Here is a 22,155-nt window from a genome sequence, read left to right as displayed (position 1 = left end):
CCAGGGTATTGGAAGTTTTCGAGGAGGTGGAGGGCGTGGGTGGTGTCACAGACGTAGGTGGGAAGTTGCCGGAAGAAGGGGGAGAAAATGGACTCGAGATAAGTTCGATGGGGCAGGACCAGGCGGAGACAATCGATCAGGGCAGTCAGGTTTGTGGATTTTGGGAAGGAGATAGAAGCAGGCGGTGTGGGGTTGGGGAACGATGAGGGTGGATGCTGTGGGTGGGAGGTCACCTGAAGTGATGAGGTCGTGGATAATTTGGGAGACGGTGTTTTGGTGGTCGGGGGTGGGGTCATGATCAAGGGGGCGGTAGGAGGAGGTGTCAGAGAGCTGGCTTTTGGCCTCTGCGATTTAGAGGTCAGTGCGCCATACTAAAACTGCGCCTCCCTTGTCCCCGCGTTTTATGGTGAGTTTGGGATTGGATCAGAGTGAGCAAAGGGTTGCATGTGGTGTGGCGGAGAGTTTGGAGTGGGTGAGAGGGGTGGAGAGTTTGAGGCAATTGATGTCTCGACGGCAATTGGAGATGAAGAAGTCGAGGGAGGGTAGGAGGCCTCGGGGTGGTGTCCAGGAGGAGGGGGTGTGTTGGAGGCGGGAGAAGTGGTCAGTAGGGGGAGGGTCAGACACATGGTTAAAGAAGTAAGAGCGGTGGCAGAGGCGGCGGAAAAACTGTTCAACGTCAAAGCGTGAGCGGTATTCGTTGATGTTAGGGTGCAGGGGGAAAAAGGTGAGTCCTTTACTGAGGATTGACCGTTCGTCCTCAGTAGGGGGAGGTCTGGGGGGATGGTGAAGGCCCGGCAGGGCTGGGTGCTACTCTCTCCTTTGGAGCTGCTGGCTGTGGAGTCGGTGGGCGGAGAGACGTCGGTGTCGGCGGTGGGCGGAGCGACGTCGGCGTCAGTGGTGGGCGGAGCGACGTCGGCGGTGGGCCGTGCGGCGTCGGCGGTGGGCGGAGCGGCGTCGGCGGTCGGCGGAGCGACGTCGGCGTCGGCGGTGGGCGGAACAGGGTAGGGGGTGGGAGGAGCAGAGCCGGTCTGTAAGTCCTGGATGTTGGTTGCGGTAGCAGCAGCGGTGTCAGCAGGTGCGTCGTTGATATCTGTGGTGTCGGACTCGGAAACGGAGGCGGTGGCATCAGCAGCGGAATCGATGGCGATCGCTGCACCGGAAGTGGCGTCCCGGTGGCGGCGGATGTGACGTCATCCATGGGTGCTCCGTCATGGCCACATCGCCAATGGCGGCACGCACATTGTGGGGAAGGTCCTGGGTCGGGTTGGGGATTTGGGGGATGGAGGAGGCCTGTGTTGCGTGGCAGGCACTAGTAAGTTTAGTGTACTTCCGATTTATAGTGTCCAATAAAGCCGAGTGGAATTGTGAGTTCAGGTTGCGAATCCTGCGAAGAATGAAAAACTGGAGAGGTCCTTTGCAGGTCTGGGAGAGGGAGGGTCTGATCTGGAGTAGGCTTGGTTTTAGTACCAGGAGATGCCGGCGCATTGCTGCGAGTGTGTGTTTCAGGAATCGCAGGGAGAAACGTTTTTGAAGGATCTCAATGTTCTGAATGTAGCGGTTGTCACAGTTGGGGCCAAATTGGGAAGGCCTAAAAGTCGACTGTAGTCCGGTGGAATGATCCGGTTCCGTAGGCAGGTACTAAGAAAGCTAATGTGGCTGTAGTCCCTGGGTTGCTTCAGGATGTGGTCAAGCAGTTTCAGTGCCAAAGAGATTACGAGAGAGTTGCAGTGGGAGAGAGATCCACTGAGGTCTTTCCGGAGGGAGGAGGGTAACATCTGCAAGTTAGACATCCTTAGAAGATGCTTCGCAGTGGGGTTAAAATTGATTCAGAGATAGTAGGAACTGCAGATGCTGGACAATCTGAGATAACAAGGTCCATCCTCCCTGGACTGACCTATCCCCTCCTTAACTCCCCACCTACACTCACCTTTAGTGGTTCCACCCCGCCTCTTTGACCTGTCTGTCTCCTCTCCATCTATCTTCTCCTTTATCCATCTTCTATCCGCCTCCCCCTCTCCCTATTTATTTCAGAATCCCTTCCCTTCCCCCATTTCTGAAGAAGGGTCTAAGCCCGAAACGTCAGCTTTCCTGCTCCTCTGATGCTGCTTGGCCTGCTGTATTCATCCAGCTCTACACCTTGTTTTCTCAGATTCACCAGCATCTGCAGTTCCTACTATCTCTGAAGGTTTTTATACAGCTTTCCCCCAGCTCTGTATCACTGTGTCGGTATTCCCCACCATGTTTTGGTTTTTGTACTGCTGTTTTCCAGCTCTGTATCACTGTATTGGTAATCCCCACCATGTTCAGGTTTTTGTGTAACTCTCTCCGTGCTCTGTATCACTGTGTGTGCTGATCGCCGACTCCGTGCACAGTAATGAACAGCAGAATCACTGAGTTGTATTCGAGAGATAATTATCTGACTGACTTCAGTCCAATGATCAATAGAAGCAGAAGCTCGTCCTCCAGTAGCAGTTTCTTCACTCTGCTCTTCTGATGTGTTTCTTTGAAGGAGGTATTTCGGAGCCTGTCCTGACGACTGACTGTGCCAGTAAATTGTGTACTGACAGAACCCTGAATAGTCGCAGCTTAAAGTAACGGTGTCACCCGCAGCAGAGGTTTGTCGAGGCGGAATCTGGGACACCAGGGAATTGGAATCTGTGGGATGATATTCAACATTATTACTTATTCAGCCTCTGTTACATGGAGAAATTGTAAATCCCCAGAACTGTTCTATTTTTGTGACAATTCAATTTGTTAATAGTCCATTTGAATCTATTTTCTTTTATTGAAATATAAACCAATGAGGCAATGAGGTGACATTTTCTTTTATGTATTTAGTTCTTAAAATGTGGAATACATTGTCAAAACTGATGGTCGAAACTGATTCAGCAGAAATTTCAAATGGTTAATCAACAGCAGCAGAATCAAACAGAAAATACAGGGTTATGGGGAGAAGGCACATACCATGGGAGTAGTTGCAAAGAACTCTGAAGAGAACAGTAACCACACGAGGCGCTGAATGCTATAGTGTATGTTCTTTGATGTCTGCTTTATTTCTGCTTCTATTTATTCTGTTGATAGACAAACCCTCGGGAACACATTATCCTAACTTTCAAAGCTGGAGGGCATAGATTTACGGTGAAACGGGAAAGAGATATATAATGAATTGCCGGAGGAAGTATTAGATATAGGTGCAGTTAAAACATTTAAAAGACATTTCGACAAATACCGGAATAGGAAATATTTAGAGGGATATGGGCCAAACTCAGGGAAATGGGACTACTTTAGTTTACGAAACCTGGTCAACCTTGACCATTTGGATGAAACGGCATGTTTCCATGCTGTATGACTCTATCACTTTATAATCAATTTCCATAAATAACTGTCCAAAAGTAACCCAACTGTGTTGCGTCAATGTGCTCAGTAAAATCCAAAACAAATTATTTGTTTGAACAGTACCATTAGCTTAACTATATACTTTTTTACAGTTTTGATTTTGAAGGAGATTCTAACAGATTTTTGATCTACTTTATGTTTTATTTCCAAATCAGGTCACTTCTCCGATTACCACCAACGTGAAATATTTCCGATTAGCATCGTTTTCATTTCTGCTTTTCCTTTGTGCATTTTTCTTTCGTTGCAAACATGGCAATCTGTGCCAGCACAGCTCAGTCGTAGATTGCGTTCAGCCTGTACTGTTTCTTGGGGACGGGGGGGGGGGGGGGGTGTGGGGGTCGAATTGTTGTTACTGATTGGGAACTCTCCTTCAGCTCTCCCTAAGTTTCAATTTCCGAATCGATTTATTGTCTTCTGTGTACTCGGAGTGGACATTTTCTTTTTAAGTTTTCATTAAGTATTAAGTTAGGAATCAGGTCATTCGTCCCAACTGATATGCCTGTGCATATACTAATACACCTGTCCTAGACCGAAATCTAATTTACATTATCCATCCAGCACAATGTGTATGTCTATTCTGCTCTCCTCCCTGTGTTATCAAAACCTTCCATGAATGACTCAATACAATGTGCTCTAATCACTCTGGTGGCAAGTTCCACATTTCACCACGACAGTTTCTGAATTTCTCCACCTTTATGACTTGATTAGTTATCATATTGAGCATGATATATTGATGTTCCATTGCTTTTGCGTCCGTCTCATTCACCCCATTCACTAGCTCATTGTTTATAATATTGCCATGAAATCTCATTGAGCTTCTCTCGTCCCCATAGAAAAGAGTCCCAGCCAAAATACTTGGGCTATGGGCTTCCCCTATTTTTTCAGATCGAGAATGTTGCAGATTCAAGACAATGGCTTGACTGAATTATTTCAAGTCTTTGCAGCTCTTATTGCCGATCTCTTAATCTCAAACTGTGATCCCTGTGTAGGCTATTTAGCATAGATTAAATTCCACTCAATATCTATCCCTTAACAATTCCATATGTTCAAATTAGATCATTTTCCTTCTTCTAAACGCTAATCAACGCAGCTCAGACTTAACAATCACTTCACAAAGTAGAACAACTTTTCAGGAGACTGCCTAATGAATCTTAACAGCACTTGCTCCAAAACAAATCTATTTGTTATCAAGTCAAGAGAGCAAACTTTTACCCACCATTCTATGCTGTAAACGATTCATGCCCTTCCCGCCACACAGTTCACCAAACTTTGTGGTGAGGGCGATGCACTTTCGACAATGCCCCAGAAATTGTCACATTTGTTTTTTGCAGGTTCTGAATGAGCATTCCACCCTCCACCCCCCACCAACCCCGTTTGAACTGTTGCCTGTAGCAGCTTAATTTCCACACACCAGTCACTGTTTTAGTGACATCCAAAATACGACTACATTGAAGTAAAAATTGTTGCCAATTCCATACTTCGGTCTGAGATTGAAAAAGTGAGAATGTGAGTGTTGATATAGAAGCCTTCTCCGTTTCAAACAATGTTCCCAAAATGTGGAGACGCTTACCTTCCTTCTCTTTCTGAGGCAGTACTACAGGAAGACAGTCTCTGACTGACACAAAGTGTCTTTAGTGTTCCTGGCGTCTGTACTCTCCACTATTCATGGGGCCCCACTATTAACCTGTAAGATTAATAATGACCCAGGTAATGTGAAACCACCGACTCAGGGCTAGGTCTGATACATACTTTCTTCTGCTCAAATCAGACCTCGACTCTCCTGTTCTGCTAATAATTCGGAAACTGTGACAGAGAGGATTACTCAGAAGAGGTTTGTTGAAGTTTCTTTGCAACTAAAGATCCTAATATTCAATGGAACGTTATACGAGACGGCATATGATAAGGTGGTGTGTGGAGTCACTTACCAGCTTCGGCAGTCACCACTGTTCCAGATCCATCCGCATAGTAATCATTACACAATGTTACTCCTCTCATTCTCCCCTGTCCAATAACCATTGTTACCTGAAAAGAGATGAGAAATCATCAGCTCGCAGTTTGAATAGCTTTTTTTTGGGAGATTTCGGAAAGATAACCAATATTATCTGTGTCCAAGTTTCTTTCGGTTCCAGCTCATCTCCTGACCTTTTGGCACATTGCACAAGAACACTGGAGGCAGATGCTCACTTCATAAAAGCGGAGAAGAATCTAAACGAAATACTGGTTGCTGGACAATGAAAAGATATTAACCCTGAAAAAAGCGATGGAAACATCAGGATAACAATTGTGTATTGGTGCCGGAGAATTTATGTTTTACTTGTACAGAGGTATTTGGTCGAGGTCCTTTCACTGTGCCGTATATCCCAATTGCACAGCGTTACAAGTCTGTGTAAAACTTCCCAAGACTAGATGAGATTTCAGGACATTACAACCGGACTGTGATTCACGATTCGAGTTGTTCAAACACAATCTTGATTCGTGTGTGCATCCTTTGACTGTGAACTGCTATGCCTGAAGTCTATTCACCCACACTATTCCCGGGAAAGACATCGCCATCCAAACACAATAGGCATATATGAAACTCAAGATTTTGTTGACAATACTCCTTTCTAATTGTAAATTGGATTGCTTGCAGAAGCTGTGAATCAGAACTATGGGTATTTTCAGGTCGCTTAAATCGGTTTTCAATCTGATTCTGTAATAATCTCCAGTGAGAGTTTTTGAACAGTAGGAAGCCGACGCCCATCACTGTGTTTTTCCCACGAATACCGAGCTTTACAGTAGTAGGTGGCGGCGTCTTGAACTCTGACATCCCGAATTTCCAACGAAAATGTCTTTGGTGCTTCATTTGAGAGCATTGAAAATCTCCCACTGCCGGAGACCTGCTCCCACTCCGTCATTGTTTGCGTTTGTCTGAAGAATTGTCCACTCACATAACGATAAGTATGAAAAAAATGGTAATCATCAAAAACACAAGTTATGGCGAGAGTCTGACACTCCTTCGCAGTTACCCTTGTCGGGCTCTGTGTCACTGACTGACTGAAACAACCTGGAAAATAAACAGAGAGAGGTGAGTGGGCTTAAGAAGCGATCCACACAAAGTGATTAAAAACGCAGACCACCCCTATAATACGAACGAACTGGGCAGTAATTTAGTTTTAAATAAACACAATTTTGGTTTCTGCGATAGGTACTCACTGGGTTCACAGACACACAGGATCAAAATAAAGAGGTTTCCCATCGTTCCCATATTTACAAATGATGGTTTCGATGACCGCTAATTACAGACTACTCTAGGAGACTGGATCGTGAGCTCGGATGAAACATTTTGGAAGAATCAAATTGATTCACAGGCGGCAGCGTCAATGAGGTAATTGACAGGTCATATGGATATTGGTCTGTGGACGTGCATTGCCTGAATAAGCGGGAGTTTTAAGGAGGGAACCTACAGTCTTTTGTAACTTCACCAGCCCTATGATCTGGATATGAAATCACCTCCCACAGTCGCCCATTGCACAGAGGTGGGGTGGGGCTGAAGGTGGGGACATGCTCTGTCAGTGATCGCTGTGGCCCTCCCTGGCCCCACAGTAATGAGCTGAGCAGTAAGTGGGTGTTTCTATTGGGTGACATAAATTGAGCAAAGAAAGTATAGTTTTGACCCTGGAAGAACAAAAAAAAATCTTCCATTCTCCTACCCCACCATCACTGCCACTTTCCCTTGCTCCCTGTCACGCCCTGTCCTCTTTTTAATTCAACAGTGCTGATCATTACTTTATGCTGAGCAGGTCAGAGAGACCTCGGTCAAACATCTGATCAGGTCAAACTGAACTTCAAACTCGGTGGCTTCACTCAGTCTCGCAACTGCGGACGATGTTGCAAAATGATATAGTCCGGTGAAAATATTGTGCAAAAGATACATAATTTATACAAAGATCAAATTTTCGCACACATTTAAATAAATAGTTTCTGCAACACCCTTTTCTGACTGTTGCACATTTCATGTTGCTTTAATTCCACTGTGGAAAGATATTCTATGTTTGAGGTTGTCGATGCTGGAGAATCACCCAAAACCAGCCCAGCTCGTCCCCGCCTCCCTAACCATTCCTCCCACCTCAAGACCCACTCCCATCTCCTACCCACTAACCTCTTCCCGCCTCCTTGACCTGTCCGTCCTCCCGGGACCGACCTATCGCCTCCCAAACTCCCCACCTACATTCACCTTTACTGGCTCCAACTCCGCCTCTTTGACCTGTCTGTCTCCTCTCCACCTATCTTCTCCTTTATCCATCTTCTATCCGCCTCCCTCTCTCTCCCTATTTACTTCAGAATCCCCTTCCCCTCCCCCATTTCTGAAGAAGGGTCGAGGCCCGAAACGTCAGCCTTCCTGCTCCTCTGATGCTGCTTGGCTTGCTGTGTTCATCCAGCTCTACTCCTTGTTATCTCTGAGCTTTTATTGTCATTAATTCAGCTCCTCGGTATTCTGGGCTGATGTCTGTACTTTTAATTCATTCCTTTCCCCGTCCATTCCTCTTACTTTCCGGTCTCATGACTCTGACCATTATTTATCCCAAACTCTCTTTCTTTCTGTCCTTTACATCAATTCGACCTAGAAGAATGGTTCATGAAGCTGCACGAAACTTTTAATCTAGTACTTCAATGATAAGTCATGCAGGTTTATTTTTTTTTAAACGCATTAAATAATCCACATGCTTTTGACAAAGCTGAGAATTTTCAACTGAAATAATATTAGAGAAACAGATCGAATGTTTCCAGTCCAATGTGACTGCTCTTTACATTGTGTCATTTTGTTTTGTTCAAAAGGAAGCAGTGAGCTGTTGCCTAGGTATCAGGATTCACACAGGAATAACACACACAAAATACCCACACACACACTGATTGGTGGACATGTACCCGGTGTGGCTTCCTCTACATCGGGGAAACCAAGCGGAGACTCGGGGACCGCTTTGCAGAACACCTACGCTCGGTTCGCAACAAACAACTGCACCTCCCAGTCGCGAACCATTTCAACTCCCCCTCCCATTCCTCAGACGACATGTCCATCCTGGGCCTCCTGCAGTGCCACAACGATGCCACACGAAGGTTGCAGGAACAGCAACTCATATTCCGCTTGGGAACCCTGCAGCCCAATGGTATCAATGTGGATTTCACAAGTTTCAAAATCTCCCCTCCCCCCACCGCATCCCAAAACCAGTCCAACTCGTCCCTGCCTCCCTAACCTGTTCTTCCTCCCACCTATCCCCTCCTCCCACCTCAAGCCGCACCTCCATCTCCTACCGACCAACCTCATCCCGCCCCCTTGACCTGTCCGTCCTCCCTGGACTGACCTATCCCCTTCCTAACTCCCTACCTACACTCACCTTTACTGGCTCCATCCCCGCCTCTTCGACCTGTTTGTTTCCTCTCCACCTATCCTCTCCTCTATCCCTCTTCTATCCGCCTCCCACTCTCTCCCTATTTATTTCAAAACCCCCTTCCCCTCCCCCTTTTCTGATGAAGGGTCTAGGCCCGAAACGTCAGCCTCTCTGCTCCTATGATGCTGCTTGGCCTGCTGTGTTCATCCAGCCCTGCACCTTGTTGTCTCATTTTCAAGTTACTTTGGTTCCCTCGCGACCCTGTCATTGAGCATATAACAGTGTGCACTTCACTTTGTGGTTGCATTTATTTGTGTGATTCTGCACACGTTATATACTCCAATAGTAGGAAGATGTAAAAGAGTACAACAGATTTTGTACGGGGCTGAGATTGCTTTATAACACAGTGACTCTGAAAACACAGAAATACATGGCAGCATAAGTCACCTGCAGCCCCGGGATGGTTAAACTGGTGAGTTTTGTCCGGTTTGAAGTTCTGCAGAGACACGGTTTTTGAAAGAGACTGCTTTCCTAATGTCTGTATGCAAGACATTCTCCACATAACAAACTGGAGCTGTTTGCCTGGTTGTTGTCGATACCAATATAAATGATAGCCTTTTTTTTTTGCTGAACTGTAGGTACATTTTATTGTCAGTGCTTCACGGTCTGCTGTGCTCTTGGAAGACTGAGACTATGTTAAGGAATTTCCATCTCTCAGTTCTGTAATATATTCAGAAAGAAGAAAAGATAGCATTAAAATCCGTGCTCTGGAACAATTCTGTATTCGTATTTTAAAAGTGACGTAATTGGACTCTCCTTCCCGACAATGAACATTTCAAACAGAACCCAGGCACTGGATAACTGTATGGTCCTTGCCGAGAACATTTTGTCAGTTTCTTTAAAGTCCAAACACGGACAGGAAGACACTCCTTCATAAGATCCTATTGGCTCAATGTCACATCCTGGTGTAATGGCTCTCTTCCACTGGTGTAATCTCAGATGAAGCCACCAGACATTGAAATGAGATTAAAATAATGTCCTGGTCACCTGCGGCCTTGTCCCATTATGTAAACTGTCTGACTCTGGAGAGTTCTGACAACGAATCTCTGCCATTCATCTCGGAAAATAAAGTCAGCAGCACGAAGATGATGGATAGACAATAATTCCGTAAAAATAAATCGAGGAAGGAGAACTTCGTAGCAATGTCACTATTTCACAAAACTGTTCTGAGGAAAACAACTACAATGAAAAAGAGTTTTACTTCAATGTTTCAGGGCTTAGCTCCAGAAAGAAGATTCGGATTTCTGCCTAAATGGAATGGGAGAAAGTAAAACAGCGCAAGAGGTATCATTGGATGGGCTGGTATTCCCCTCAATATGCTTTACAAAAACATCTTGTTGGGAGGTGAGGTATGCCATCAGTGACGGCCTATGCATCAGAATGACACAGGATAATGCCCTGAAAGCACAATTATACGCAAGGGGACGGACACAGAAAAAACAACATATGCAAACATAGCTTAAATTCAGATGCACAAAGCTTTATTATGCATTACGGACATTGATAAAAAAAAACAATTAAGGATAGCTAATAAATGTTGGCTGAGCCATCAGCATCCTCATCCCGTGAATGAATAAAAAAGTGCTACTGCATTGTTTCAGAAGAATAATCATGTAGAAATTTTAAGAGAGCACCGTTTGTGTTCAGTTCGCACCCTGCATAAAAATGTTAAAACACAAGCAGAAAATAAGGCATCTAACGATAGAACGACATAGAGGCAAATAAACCCACACGTAAAAACACAGCAACATATACCCAAGTTCACATAAAGTCGGTTATTCATCAGAGACACGCGCATTACTACGCAGAAACAAGTATAAACAAACATTCAAATTTGCATCGTAAATACGTCACATAAACAAACGCAAGCATAAAATTCACACTGAGACACAAGCAGAAGAGTATAGGCACATATATCACACGCAAGGATGAACATACACACCAATAAAGATTAAAAAAAAATTAACCACACAGACTCACAAAGACATACAGAGAGAGATTGCAAGGCGCATGAATTAACATTGACAAATATCGATAAATAAATACATGGACTCACGCACCTCCAAGAACGTAGAGGCAGACACACTGTCGGTTATAACTCTGCAGACACAAGCAGTTAAAAAAAGGAAATACAAAAACGCAAGTACACAGAAGGCAAAAGGTAAAACATGTACACGTTGGTGCTCATCCACCATAAGATCAGAAGACAATGAGATGTTGGGGCAGACAATTTGATCCATCGAGTCCACTCCACCACTCAATGAGAGCCTGGCCGGTCTGGTAATATTCAATCCCACTTTCCTGCATATCAGTACAACTACTGATTCCCTTAATGATTATAAAACTTTCTATGCCAGCCTTGAATATACATAAAGACAGAACCTTGATTGCCTGAGCATCATTTAAGTTGAGACAGACTGCAGAAATCTATGGAACAGAAGGATTGGGATTCTTCATCACAAAAAAAAAGCTGGTATCCAATTTCAGTGGGTATTAGGGAAGACAGGCGAAATGTGGATCTTTATTTCATAGGAATTAGAGCACAAACGAAGTAAAGTTTTGTTAAAATTACGTAAGGCACTAATCAGAACACAGCTGAATGGAAGTGCTTTCTTATAAGGAGCGGTTTATAGGTTTGGGGATTTTACCTATTAGCATTTAGAAGATGACAGGCGACTTTATTGAAACATAAAAGATTCTTAGGAGACTCGACAGGATACATGCGGGAGCCAAAGGCCAGAGATCATACTCAAAATTAAAGGATCACACATTTAAGATAGAGATGAGAAGGAATTTCCTTTCTTGAACGGTAGTGAGTCTGTGGAATTCTTTACTGCATCGGATTGCAGAGGCTGGGTTGTTGGGTACATTCAAGTTTGTGAAAGTGAAGTTGAGGATTATGAATGCAGATATGATTTGACTAAGGGTTGGAGTAGACTCGATGGGCGTATCTCATGTAGTCTACTTCTATTCGTACTTCATGAGTTCTTATCATCTTATAATTTGCCTTTGAGGCCACTTCCTCATTCGTGAATTTCTGTTCTAATGAGATGCCTGGAATAATTTACAAACACCAAAGATAAAAACAGTTTTATGTCATATGTTGATAATTTGTAGTTGTCTAGGTTTTAAAACTGTACAAGTAGAAGATAAGAATAGAGGCCTCATAAACCAGCATGTCGACCCTAAGTGTTAGTTTTCAGATTTCCATGAGCATTCTGGCACTCAAAATATGACAGCTGCTTTTTCTATGGTGCTTGCCAGTTTGCACCCATACCCAGATTGTCTGTGGGTTTCGAATGACAGTTTGTGATTCGCTTCCAGGAGGTTGTCCTTTCGTGTGGTAAACAGTGTGGATGCCATTGCCTGTCCTAAAACCACAGCTTTCTTCACACGTATACTTAGCACAGACACGTTCCATCATATCATATCATATCATATCATATCACATCATAAAATACACTGACAAAACATATCATGCTGTAGATTCAGTAGTGGATAATGTTTCCTCTACTTTTGGCTTGAATGCAGCCTGAACATATTGATAAGGGGTGGGTAGATTCAATTGTGTGGAAAGTTATGGAAAAAGTTAAAAAGGGGGAAAAGACTCAGACGAGATTAATCAAGTTTCCAAAACATGTAATGGGAAATAAATTTTTGAAAGTGCCTGAAATATAACTTCAGGTTCAGCAGACAACGGTACAATTATGAGCAGGATGCTGTCAATGCAGAGCTGAGTGTGTTGTATTTAAATGCGAGCAGAATACAAAATAACGTACATGAGTTTGTAGCACAGATTGAAGGTACGATTTTGTGGATATCACAGACACTTGGCTGCAAGGGGATCAGGGCTGTGATCAAAATATCCAGTAATACGCGGCCTTTTGAAAGGACAGGCAGATGGGCAGAGTCGGGAGTTTGCCTGTTCGTAAGAAATTAACTTAAGTCAAGAGAAAAAAATAGTGATATCGGGTTAGAAGGCGGAGAATGTGCGTGATAGAGTTGAGAAACAGCAAAGGAAATAAAAAGGCCATGTCGTGATTTATGGACAGACCTCTCCAGGGAGTAGAAAATTAATCAAGAGATGGAAAGTGCATGTAAGATAGACAGTTTTTCAGCAACCACGGGGAACTTCAATATGCAAATTGCCTGGTGAAATTAGTTTGGTAGTGGTTCCCACGGAATGGAATATGTGGAATATCTACAAAATGGCTTTTTAGAGCTGCTTGTGGTAGGGAACAGGAATTTCTGCAATTGGCGATGTGTAATGAGGCAGACTTGAAAGGGAGCTTAAAATGAAGGAACGCCTGGGGAACAGGAACCATAATATGAAAAAAAAACACTTTACAGTTTAAGATGGAAAAGCTTAAATTTGATGTAACTATTTTATGATTAAGAAGGTGTAACAACAAAGACATGAAGGAGGAGTTGGCCAGAGATTATCTTAGGTGGAGTCTAGCAGAGAACACGATAGAGCAACAGAGGCATGAGTTTCGTTGGGGTAATTCGGGAGGCAAAACAGAAATTTATTTATAGGAAGAGAAATCACGTTGAGGGGAAGACGAGACAGCTATGGCTGACAAGAAAAATCAGGGACAGCACAAAAACAAATCAGAAAGTGCTGAATGTGAACAGTGTGATGAAGATCAGTGGAAAGCACAAGATTGTGATGCCTTTAAAAACGAGCTGAGGACAACTAAAAAAAATCAATAAGGGGAAAAGATGAAGTAAAAACAATATTGCAAGAGTTTTTTTTTTGTTTAGATATATTAAACAAATAAGAGAGATCAACAGTGGACATTGGACTACTAGAAAATGAGATGGACAGTTCAAAACGGGGAACAAAGAAATGACGGAAGAATTGAATAGGTACTTTGCATCGGTCTTAATGGTGAAAGACACCATTGGCATCACAGAACTTCAAGATAGTAAGGGCTGAAATGATTACAGTGGCCATCACCAAAATGAACGTGCTGGAGATGCTCAGATTTCTCAAGATGGATACATCACCCAGAATGGGTAGACTACATCCCGGGGGCCTGAAGGTGTCAGCATTTTTGGTGATCTTTCAGGACTTGCCGGAGTCATGGAGAGTCCCAGAGGACTGGAAAAAGGCTAATGTAACACCCTATTTAAGAAGAGTGGGAGCAAAAAGACAGAAAATTATGGGCTGGTTAACTTGACCTCAGTCATGGAAAGATTTAACAGTCCATTATTATGAATTGGGGAGTACTTGGAAGTGCATGGTAAAATAGAGCTGGATCAGCTTGATTTCCTCGCGTGGAGGCGATGCCTGAAAAATCTGTCAGAATTCATTGAGAAGGCAATGAGAAATTTAGACAAAGGAATGATATGATCAATTTGGATGTCCAGGAAACTTTTGACAAGCTGCTGAACAGGAGCTGCTAAATAAATTCAAAACCTATGGGGGCTCGGGGCAACGTACAGGCATATATACAGAACTGGCCAACTGGTAAAAGGCAGAAAGTGAGAATAAAAGGGGTGTTTTCCGGATGGAAGCCAATGAATAGTGAATTCTACAGGGGTCAGTGCTGGGCCCGCGATATACTCACGTTAAGTTTTAATAATCTGGACGAAGGAATTGATTGCATGATTGCGAAGTTTACAGGAGATGCAAAGATAAGTTGTAGGATAGGGAGTGTTGTTAAGTGTTTTTGTTGGGAGGCTGCAGAAAGATTTCAATAGGCTAGGAAATGGGAAAAGCAGTGCCAAATGGGATATAATATGTGATAATATGATGTTATGCACCTTGGTACAAAGAATAGAGGTGTACACTACTTTATAAAAAGGAAATTGCTTTTGAAATTTAATCACAAGGGTCTAATGCGTTCTAGCTCAGGATTCTCCTTAGGCTGAGATGCACATTCGCTTGTCAGTTAGGAAGGTAACTTCAATGTTAGCATTCATTTCAAGAACTGGAATACAAGAATCTTTTATAAGGCTCTGCTCAGACTGCATTTAGAATATTGTGAGCAGTTTTGGGCCCCATAAGTAAAGAAGTGTGTGTTAGTCTTGGAACGTTGCAGAGGAAGTTTACAAGAATGATCATGGGGTTGAAGTGCTTTTCATGTTGAGGATAGTGGGTCTGTAGTCAATAGACAAAAGAACAAAAACAAAGTTGCTGAAAAAGCTCAGCAGGTCTGGCAGCATCTGTGAAGGAGAAAACAGAGTTCACGTTTCGGCTCCTCAGAACGTTAAAATTTCCATAGAAGGGTCCCCAGACCCGAAACATGAACTCTACTTTCTTCTTCACAGATGCTGCCAGCCCTGCTGGGTTTTACCAGCAACTTTGGTTTTGTTCCTGATTTACAGTATCCACAGTTCTTTCGGTTTTTATTCTGTAATCAATAGAGTTGAAAAGAATGAAGTGAGATCTACCTTAAATTTACAGACTACTGAGAGACCTAGATAGTGTGAATGTGGAGAGGATCTTCCAATATTTGGAGTTCCTCGGACCCTACAGCATAGACTCAGAGTGAAGGCCCGACTTTTCAGAACTGAGATCATGAGGAATGTATTCATCCAGAGTGGGTGGTGAATATGTGGAACGCATTGTTGGAGAACGCTGTTGAGGCCAAGTCATTCAATAAGTTTAAAACAGAGATAGATAGGTTCTTGTTTAAGAAGAGGATCAAAGGTTACGGGAAGAGGAAGGAGAATGAGCTGATGAACTTTTCGGCATTCATACAATGGTGGAGCAGACTTGAAGGGCCAAAAGACTTAAGTTCTTCTTCTATAGCTAATAGTCTTATGATTTCGAAATTTTATATCAATTTCAAAATTCCTGCCCAAACAGGTTGAAATTGTGCTGTCATCAATACAAAATAGGCAGGTTTATGAGTTCATCTGGATAGGGTAGTAACTGCATAAAGAGGAACTTGACGGTTCTCAGAGTGGTTGGTCGGTCTTTTGCCGTTCCAGAACGGTGCTCAGTTGTCCACAGTTACTCCTGATCTGTGGTTGTATTTGACACCGACCACACCATGGCAAAATATCGACAGTGGGTCCAATCATCGTGGGTGCACCTAATGTGCCTCGAGAACTCTGAGTTAGCAGATGTCTGTCTTTGCAGGTGATGCCTTAGACATTCGTCTTTCCTATCTCTGTGCCCTTTTCTCCAGAAGAACCTGTCACAGTTCACCACACGCAATATCTGGAACACAAATCAAGGGATGCTGACTCGACCATTTTCCTCCTTGCCATCATCCCCATTCAGTATGGTACCGGTTTGATTTATTGTATCAAATGTTTGATTTTCAACAATTTTCTGTGTTGAATTTGTCAGCTTTGTTATTTCTGGCCTTGGACAAAGCAGAGTCAACTCACTGAGTTTTCACATTTTTCCCCTTGAAATGCAAAGATGACTACAGAAGTAATGTTGTATCTCTTTAACGTTAGACCGCTATACTTGAAGGGCGACATTCAAGACAATAATTTTGCTGAAATGGCGTCAGAGGCGTGTCCAGTTGTTGGAACAGAAGTTCAGAGCAAAACTGGAAATAACATAATAAGTGGCCTATTCCACCTATCAAATTTCTTTACCGTTCTGCTACATCATGTCTCTTCACCGACCACAATGACATTTTGCTGTGCTATTCCCAAATCGCTGAATGCCTTCTGTAAATAGACATCTATCGATTTCACAAATTAAAGTAAAATCCTGCGGGTGCTGAAAATGTGAAATTAAAGCACAGAATCGAGAGAAACTTAGAATGTCGCACATTTATTGTGAGAGAAATTGGATTAACGGTAAGAGTCCGACATGAATATATTGGGTCGTATCAGAGACGAAATGTTAACTCGGTTCTCATCTTCACAAAGGCTGTCAGAACTGCTGAGCTTCTCCAAAGTTTTCTGTTTTTATTTGTCGAGTTATGTCTTGCATGTACTTTATGATTCAGTCTCTATAACCATCTGTAATAGAGAATTTCAAAGATGTGCCACTCCCTGACTGAACAAATTTCCCCACTTTCTCACTTAATATCACCTCACCCTCATTTTGTAACTGATTTCCTGCTTCGCTATTCGCAGCAAAGCAATAATCTTTCCTACACCCGCCCTGTCGATCTCTGTGCGATTTCAAGTATCTCAAAGATGACACCTCGTATTCATCTAAATTCTAGAGTATGCTGGTCTTATCTCATGAAGAAGTCAGCCTATCTTCATTGCAGCCTCAAGGAAAGTGTATTGGAACTGTACTGGATGCCCCATGTATATATGGTTTCAACACGGCTCTGCACAGTTTTGGCACGTGAGGACTACTGCATTGGAGTCGTTTCACAATAAATGCTGAGGTACCATTTCCTTTAATTCATTTTTGCTTCCGCACGTTAGCGTTCAGTTTCTTGTTGAGAAAAACACTTCGGCCTCTTTACACAGAAGCATTTCCCCATTGCATGCGTTTGAGAAACACTTAGCATTTTTGTTTTCCCACAAAATGGATAACTTTGCCTTTCCATACTTTATTCTTCCTGTTTGTTCTTCCTCACTCATGCAACATATTTAAATCCTCGTGATATATCTTTGAATCTAGGTATTAACTCACATTTCCGCCATCAGTAAACTTGTTAATAATGAATTTGGACTCCACATACCAGTATTTTGGACAGAATGCGATTAGCTGAGGGTCAAATACTGTATCTTGAGGTACTCTGCAGTCATACCGGCAAGCTGAGTAAAAGCCATCTATTCTCAGTCTATTTCTTTTCGTCCAGTTAATTTTGAATATCCTCCAGTATTTATGTCAATCTCATGTGATCTATTTTTCTGGCATTCACTCGTTTACCATTAACTATTTTGAAACTTACATTCTCAGAAAGCTCCAGTTCGTTTGTCAAGAGTGATTTTTCTTTCAGGAATCCATGCTGATACTGTACCACGCAATTATTCTCTTCTAACTGTCCAATTCAAACCGTTGGAATTATTTCTGTCTACTTCCTCGATATGTCTGTGGCAACATTTAATTCATTGCCTCGCTTTACTTTCCCTCATATAACTGATTATCTAATCTCGGCCAACACGCCTGATAGGTAATTTAAAGAACACATTTGTTTACCATTGACTCCCTCTTTTCTAAGCAACAGTGCGAAGGCAATACATTCGAATCCACCAGCGACTCCAGAATTCTGAACTTGAATTTTCATGTGAGATGCTTCAAGAGGTAAAACACTGGAAATCAAACTTCGTTCTTCCTAGAGTCATAAAAACGTTCAAATCATTATCAAAGCATGTAATATTTCCGATTTACCTGTAGTTTAGACCAGGCTAACCGAAACCATAACCAGATGTCTGCATTTAGTGTGAATAATGATTGCTAGCAAATAAAGTAATTCTAGATGCAGGTGAACAACAATAGACTGCCGACTTATAACTCTACTACTTAGAACGCTAAAGCTCTTGTAAAACTTCCTACACACACACACACAAGAAGGCAAGCATATATAAAACAAAAATGACAGTATGTGTGGAGGAGAAAAAGGAATTCCGTTCAGTGCCCCTGTCGATAGCATTCACTAAGATGATCCTTTTGCGTGTCAGGACTTGCTGTACTTCGATTTCGATTCTCTGGGTACTTTACTTGACCCTGGAGGATGCATGAAGCATTTTGCTCACAATATGCAAAATCTCCTCATTACTGGTTAAAACGGCAACTCACATTTACTGGTAAGAGAAAATAAACTGTCTTTTTTTCAGTCTTTTGATTTATACTTACGATAGAAAGAACGAGATGGAGCAAAGTCACATACTTGCTTGTAGTGTCATCGCAATAATAAGATGATCAGCTGTCCAAGAACCAGTCTCGTGATTGTTCACTTGCCATTGGCTTTTGTCACTGAAAACTCGTCACCGTTTTACAATCCGTTCAACAACATGCCGTCAGTTGAATCTCAATTGGTACACATTCCCTGCTGCAGCCCAAATACAATTAGCTTCCCCTACTGTTTGAACAAAACAAAAGTGTAAAAGTCACTTACAATAAGTGATGGTAATCCGCTTTTATAAAATGGAACAAACAGTTCATTATCATTGCTTTTAAATCTTTCCTTTTCTCAATTTATTCCAGATTTAGAAATAAGCAAAACCTAAAAACGAGATGTCAATTTCAGTTAATCCTTTCTGTACAAATCCTAATGGAACTTTGCTTCATATGCTAATACATCTTCGAGTTGGTTACTGGAATTCCCTGTTTGGTTTAATTGGACTCGTCATTTTAAATTATCCAGTATTGCAGTGAACTACTCATTGCAGTGACATGATAAATTTGTCGTTGAAAGAGTGTCTTGGTCTTTGATCATTCTGGAGAAGGACCCTGGGTCTGAGACTGACAGGGATAACGAGTATCAAATTCAACCTCTTAGTTGCCTTCAGTAAGTCTGTACAGGATTTCATTTGAGAACATGGCGAGGTGACAACCAAAAAGTATTATTGCTGGGCTGTTAATCCAGAGACCCAGATAACGTTGTGGGACCCAAGATTGAATGCCGCCATGGCAGGTATTGGAATTTGAATTCAATAAATAGCTGTAATTAAGAATCTAATGATGACCGTGAATCCATTCCCAATTGTTGGGGAAAACCCATCTGGTTCATTAACGTCCCTTAGGGAAGGAAACTGCCATCCTAACCTGATCTGGCATACATGTGACTCGAGACCCACGGCAATGTGGTTGTTTCTTAACTGCCCTGTGGGCAATTAGGGATGGGCAATAAATGCTGACCTAGCCAGCGACACCCTCATTCTGCGAATGAATAAAGGAAACTTTGTGTAAACCAAACATTTCTAATCATTTCACAATTATGGTCAAAATTATATTCTCAATCTTTCAAGTAGATTTGTCTCAAAAAGATACCGTGTCTCAGGCTTCGTATGAAATAGTCTTGAAAACATGGCAAACTTTCAAAACGCAATGTAGCTATTTGACAACAGTAGCCTGGTATCATCTGTACTGATACGGAAACTCTCGTGACTGCCACCGAAAGTTTCTTGACGTTCTCCCGCAGCTGATCGCCTGGAGAATAGGCAGTGGCCATGGAGGAAAAGCAAAAAATATTGGGAATCGCTTCTCTTCTGAAATAAGCATATCAACAAGTCTGTCCGCTTTAATTATCAATGTTCTTCACTGAGTGATATGGCGTTGTACATTTGTGAATTCTCCCAATCTCCTCGAACCAGTGATATAAAATAATTCTTCAATGCAAAGTCACTGATGGAACACAATAAGGAAGAAACTGAGAGGGAAGAAGGGATATATTTTATTAACAAATGCTTTGATATGGTGTGAAAACTCTGCAAATAAAAACATGGTGCTGCTCTCATACAAAAGTTGGCTCTGGTCTGTTTTGACAGAGGCTGAGTTTTATTATGTTAGATTAAGGTTTAAGCACAGAATGTAGTTCCTGTCATCTGAATCATACATTTATGCAAACAAAGAAACTTCGATGTTATCTAAGAAGTCCGTGAAACACCCAAGCAATTGGTTCACTGTTCTGACTTACCCTGAAGCACAGCAATGTATTTTTTTTCATTCAGTTTCTAATTCAATAGTTTTATGTTAGGCACCTTTGATTCTGTTTCCACCATATTTTTATTTGTGGGTTGAAAAGATTTGAGGTATCCGTACCTCAGATAAACACAAGAGATTGTGCATCTTCCGCTTTGGCAGAGATGATCTTGCATTCATTTGCACAACTCGGATTAATCTTTTGTCAAATGTAACCTCCAGCATACGGCTTGTGGGATGCGGATGATAAAATTGCCCGTGGATGCCAACAGGAAAATGGTTCAGTGTGAAGTAATAACAGTCTCGCGCTTACATGATACAAGTGAAATTTCTCATTTATGACCCCAAGACTTTAACATTCCCACTTAAACTATAGCGAAGTCCATCTGTCAACCTGATGAAGGCTGTTGGTACTAGCACACAAACCTGAAGCGACTTTTTGGGCTCTTAGGTGATTGGCCAAAACAATAAGAACAATCTTAATTTGTGGCTAGTATGATTCTAGCCAGTAGATTACTTGCCTCTTTGTATCCACTGAATTTTTCTGACACACGGGAGCAAAGATTGCTTTGACTTAAGAGCAATCACCTCAACTGTGGGCAGTTCCTTTCACTTCATCTCTGAAAATTATTTCTTTTTAACACTTCTCTTAAAAAAAAAACTTCAATATAGTTTAGAACTGGCTGATTCTGGCAAGACCTTAGCGGAGAATCGATAAGCAGGTTAGAAAACAGTAAGTATCACTTCTTGGATCAAACTACAACTCATTCTGCATTGTTCTATTCAAAGATTATGCAACGAATGAATAGTATTTAGGGCAGCCTCACAAAAGAGAACACATACCAGATAGCACGAATGTTGGAGCATGCAAGATTTAGTTGAAAGGAAGAATTGAGGGAGAGCAATATTCGAAGGGAAATGATGTGAGGAGAATTGATGGGATTGAAGTCGGATAAATCACCAGGGCCTGATCATCTACATCGTAGAGGACTTAAGGAAGTGGCTGTAAAAATAGTGGATGCATTGGTGGTCATCTTCTAGGACTCTATAGACTCTGGAACAGTAGCTTCAGATTGGAGGATATCTAATACCACTCCAATATGCAAAAAGGGATGTAGAGAGAAAACGGGGAATTATAGATCAGTAAGCCTACCATCGGGAATCCATTGTTCAGGACTTTATAGGGCAGCATTTAGGGATCAGTAGCAGGATCAGAAAGAGTCAGCATGGATTTATGAAGGCTAATCATGCTTGACAAAACTCTTACAATTCTATGAAGATGTAACAGATGTTGACAATGGGGAGCCAGTCGATGTGGTATATTTGTCTTTCAGAAAGCTTCGACAAAATCGCGCATAATAGATTATTGTGCAAAACTAAACCGCAGGGGTATGGGGGAAAGGTACTGAGGTCGATAGAAATCTGGATGACAGAGAGAAAACAGAGAGTTGGAATTAATGAGTCATTGTTCAAATTGGCAGGCAGTAACTCGTGGAGTGCCCCATGGATCGGTGCTGGGACCCCAGGTATTCACAACGCTGATTTAGATGAGGGAACAAAGTGAAACGTTCCAAATTTTGCAGATGATGCAAAGTTGGGTGGGAGGGTGAACTGTGACGAGGATACAGAGATCCTTCAGCACTTTGTGGACAGGCTGGGTGAGTGGACAAATCAATGGAAGATGCGGTATAATTTGTTTAAATGTGAGGTTATTCACTTTCGAAGCAAAAAGAAGAAGGCAGAGTGCTACCTGAAAGGCTGAAAAATGGGAGGAGAGTGTACAGGGGGACTTGGGTGTCCTCGTGCAGC

General features: G+C 42.4%; 1 protein-coding gene across 1 annotated transcript; it reads right to left on the bottom strand.

The window, feature by feature from the left end:
* Positions 1–2,215: 2,215 nt before the first annotated feature.
* LOC109920193 lies at positions 2,216–19,876 on the bottom strand. The gene is made up of 5 exons (XM_048619084.1): positions 19,793–19,876; positions 17,902–18,037; positions 6,157–6,442; positions 5,322–5,392; positions 2,216–2,655 (listed from the first exon to the last, which is right to left on the bottom strand). The coding sequence occupies exons 1-5, from the start codon at positions 19,874–19,876 to the stop codon at positions 2,216–2,218; spliced, it is 1,017 nt and encodes a 338-aa protein (XP_048475041.1).
* Positions 19,877–22,155: the final 2,279 nt, after the last annotated feature.

This window comes from Rhincodon typus, chromosome 42 (assembly GCF_021869965.1).
Source record: "Rhincodon typus isolate 14 chromosome 42, sRhiTyp1.1, whole genome shotgun sequence".
Taxonomy (NCBI): domain Eukaryota; kingdom Metazoa; phylum Chordata; class Chondrichthyes; order Orectolobiformes; family Rhincodontidae; genus Rhincodon; species Rhincodon typus.
This window is presented reverse-complemented; position numbering and strand designations above follow the sequence as displayed.